Source organism: Octopus bimaculoides, chromosome 4 (assembly GCF_001194135.2).
Source record: "Octopus bimaculoides isolate UCB-OBI-ISO-001 chromosome 4, ASM119413v2, whole genome shotgun sequence".
NCBI classification, from domain to species: Eukaryota; Metazoa; Mollusca; class Cephalopoda; order Octopoda; family Octopodidae; genus Octopus; species Octopus bimaculoides.
Window position 1 is genome coordinate 144586587 of NC_068984.1, and position 4275 is coordinate 144590861.

General features: G+C 36.5%; 1 protein-coding gene across 1 annotated transcript in view; it reads right to left on the reverse strand.

Annotated features, from left to right (window-relative positions):
- The window catches only part of LOC106881912 (oxysterol-binding protein-related protein 1), a 48769-nt gene that overhangs the window by 8861 nt on the left and 35633 nt on the right, over nucleotides 1-4275 (reverse strand). The window contains exon 11 of the mRNA XM_014932432.2: nucleotides 418-516. Within this exon, the coding sequence (XP_014787918.2) occupies nucleotides 418-516 (99 nt within the window). The remainder of the gene's footprint in view (nucleotides 1-417; nucleotides 517-4275) is intronic.

Genomic DNA, 4275 nt, shown 5'->3' on the forward strand with positions numbered 1-4275 from the left:
ACACACACACACATATATATGTATATGCCTGTGTGTCTGTGTTTGTCCCCGCAACATCGCTTGACAACCAATGCTGGTGTGCTTACATCCCCCTATAACCTAGCGGTTCGGCAAAAAGAGACCAATAGAATAAGTACTAGGCTTACAAAGAATAAGTCCCAGGGTCAATTTGCTCGACTAAAGGCGGTGCTCCAGCATGGCCGCAGTCAAATGACTGAAATAAAAGCATCTAATATAAGGTTTCTTTCTTTACCATGTTTCTGCTAAGACAGGATGGATTCATAGCTACGTTGATCTCTCGGCCGTTAGTGATGCAAGGAAATTAAGGTATTTAGAAAGCAGCAGCAGCAGCAGCAGGGGATTAAATTTCATTTTATATATTTTTGGGGTCAGCAAACAAGGAGAATGTTACATTACCTGTTTTAGTAAACTGTTTGCCTGTGGACCAATCGACAAGGTGTGTGATGTCCCATCTGAAAATTTAATTTTGAACTGAGCTGGCAAATTTTCAAATGTCTGCAATATAAAGTCATTTAATAAATTAATTAATTAATTAATCAAATAATTAATCATTCTGCAATATGAAGTCACTGAGAAATATTAATAAAGGATAAAGTAGTTCTCTGTTTGACAGGAATGTCTCCTCCCAGACAAACAACTGACAATGTATTTTTGTCCCTCAGACAGCTAACCTACACTATACCACACACACACATACATACAAACACACACATGCATACACATACACACAAACACACACATGCATACACACAAACACACACGCATATGTTTCTATGTCTCTCTCTTCATAAAGCAAGAAGTACTCACACATCCACAACGTAACCCATCTCATCGACCACGTTCGCCGAGGCATACAAAACACAACAAAGGTAGCTGCCTCCATCAGAAGACGATGCAGAAAAAACTTTTAGCGGTGTTCTTTTTGTTTTTGTTTTTTGGTTTTGTCTCCCTCAACAACTCCAGACCAAACATAAAAGCTGGCAGTTCTTTCTTAATCTTTTTATTATCCAAATATTGGAAAAGTGTAACTTGGAGTAAACAATTAGTGAAGTTATCAGCTTCTAATAAATATAATAAAAAAAACTATGATACATATTGACAATTCTCTGTTCTTATTCACACAATTTTTTGTGCTATAACATTCATACATACATATCTACATACATACATGCATACATGCATGCATACATACATACCTACATACATACATACATACATATCTACATACATACATACATATTTACATACATACGTACATATATACATACCTACATACATATATATATATACATACCTACATACATATCTACATACATACATACATACCTACCTACCTACCTACATACATACATATATATACATACCTACATACAGACATACATACAAACATACATTCATACATACATACCTGCATACATACGTACATATATACATACATGCATACATACGTACATACCTACATGCACACATACATATATGTGTGTATAATGCAGCAAATTAAATCTTGAACATAAATTAGAAACATTATTATTATTATTATTATTATTATTATTATTATTATTATTATTAAGGCAGTGGACTAGCAGAATTGTTAGCACGTTAGACAAAATGTTCAGCGGTATTTCATTCATCTTTACTTTCTGAGTTCAAATTCTGCTGAGGTTGACTTTGCCTTTCATCCTTTCGGGGTCGATTAAATAAGTACCAGTGAAACACAGGATCGATGTAATCGACTAGTCCCCCTCATCCCACAAACCTCAAGAAAGGATTATTATTATTATTGTTATTATTTTTATTATTATTATTATTATTATTATTATTATTATTATTATTATTCCTTCGTAACACCACAGTCTAGGTAAAAATGCACCGGAATCTTTAGTCTTCAATCAAGTCACAACAAGGACCTCAGACAGATAATACTTTCCTTAAGATGTGTGCTGTGCCCAATAAGGCTGCCTTTTGCAAGACATCAGTCATTCATGGGATTTCCAGTTGCCTTAAGAAGTCTTGAAGTTCCAACGGGATTGAACCCAACCCTGCAATCACCACTAGTATCACTTTTATATTACCCTCTCGCATTCCATACAGTCTTGCCATTTCTGCTTTCAATTCGGAGTACTTGGTGATTGTATGTAAAGAGGTTGGAAAATATTATTATTATTATTATTATTATTATTATTATTATTATTGTTGTTGTTGTTGTTGCTGCTAAGACATTGGATTGACAAATTCATTCACATTTCAAACGAAATACTTTGCAGCATTTGTTTTGGCTTTTGATATTCTGAGTTCAAATCCCACCAAAGTCGACTGTCTTCTGAGATTGACAGACCATCATCTTATCAACTGTCCCTGCTCCCCTAACTTATTCATCTGAGGTTGATGAAATAAAGGACCAGTTGAGTACTGGAATTGATACAACTGAGGGTTCCTGATGGTTCTCTTCCCCCGAAAAATTTCAGGCATTTTGCTTATGTTAGAGAAAAAATATATTCTGTTCAAAACGATTAGTATTATTATTATTGTTATCGTCATCATTACTGTTTTATAATGCTAGAAATATTTTAAAAGCATAAAACAGAAATAAACGTCACTAACCTCAGTTCAGTCGTTTTCCTTGTCGAGTATTTAGAAAATGGAGAAACAAACACACTGTCCCAAACTATTACATGCTAAAATATTGTCTTGTCCTACAATCACTGTGACACCAACTCAATTTCTATTATTTACAAAATACTAGTTCACAACAAACTATTTCCTTCCTTCCTTCCTCTACACCTCTCTCGTTTGTGTGCATGACTAAATACAGGTATGAGCCTCTACTGTTGTGCTTCATTGGTGGAACCAGTAGAGGTGGGATGAAATAACCTGTGTGTATTTGATTACGTCCCTTTCTATACTGATTTCAAATCTTGCCTCACTTGGATCGGTTTTTAATCATTCTGAGACTGGTAAAAGAAATAATATGGGGTTGGTGTGGAGTGAGGATACAGGTGAAAGGTGGAAGCCCTTAAAGCCTTAACCCTTTCGTAACTGTATTTATTTTGATAAGTTTCTTTCAATTACTTTAAATATAACAAAGAATTTAGTAAAACAACTTCGTTATCATTGAACTAGTGTTAGGAACATAAATTATAACTAAGGTTTGGTAGATTTTAATTCAAAACTTATGAAAACAAGACATTTATACTCAGAGCCAAAACCAGTTTCAGCCGGGTTGGTATCGAAAGGGTTAAAGATGAAAGTAATGCTCTAGCATGGCCACAGCCCATGCATACTAAAACAAAGGGATTAGCTGCATTCGTTATAATGCATATATACACAAACACCCACACACACATATACATATGCACACACACACATATTTATACATATTTGAAAAATGAATAGAAACAGTTTTTCTGATATTTTCCCACTTTAATAATTAGATGTTCATAAATTATTATAAACATCCAATTAATAAAGTGGAAAAATTATTGGAAAAGCTATTTCTATTCTTTTTTTCAAATATATAATATTGTACCAAGGACTATCCTTCCAGTTGGCCAGCCCTGGTCAAACTGGCCAACCCATGCCAGCATGGACAACAGACGTTAAATGATGACGATGATGATGATGATGATGATGATGATGATGATATAATGGCTTCCCATGCTGGTAGCATGCAATAAGCATCATCTGAATGTGGCTGATGCCAGAACTGCCTGACTGGCCCTTGTGCCAGCAGCGCGTAAAAAGCACTATCCAATCGTGGTCGCTGCCAGCCCCCTCTGGCCCCTGTGCCAGTGGCATGTAAAAAGCACCCACTACACTCTCGGAGTGGTTGGCGTTAGGAAGGGCATCAAGCTGTAGAAACATTACCAGAACAGATCGGAGCCTGGTGCGGCTTCCCAGTCCTCACTCAAACCGTCCAACCCATGGAAAACAGATGTTAAACGATGATGATCATATACAGGCGTAGGCATAGTTGTGTGGTAAGAAGCTTGCTTTGCGACCACACGGTTCCAGGTTCAGTCCCACTGCATGGCACTGAACTTCTACTATAGCCTCAAGCCAACCAAAGCCTTGAGAGTGGATTTGGTGGATGGAAACTGAAAGAAGCCCATTGTGTGTGTGTGTGTGTGTGTGTGTGTGTGTGTGTGTTCCCCCATCACAGCTTAACAACCAGTGTTGGTGTGTTTATGGCCCTGTAACTTAGTGATTCAGCGAAAGTGACCAAGAGAATAAGTACTAGGCTTAAGAAATAAGTCC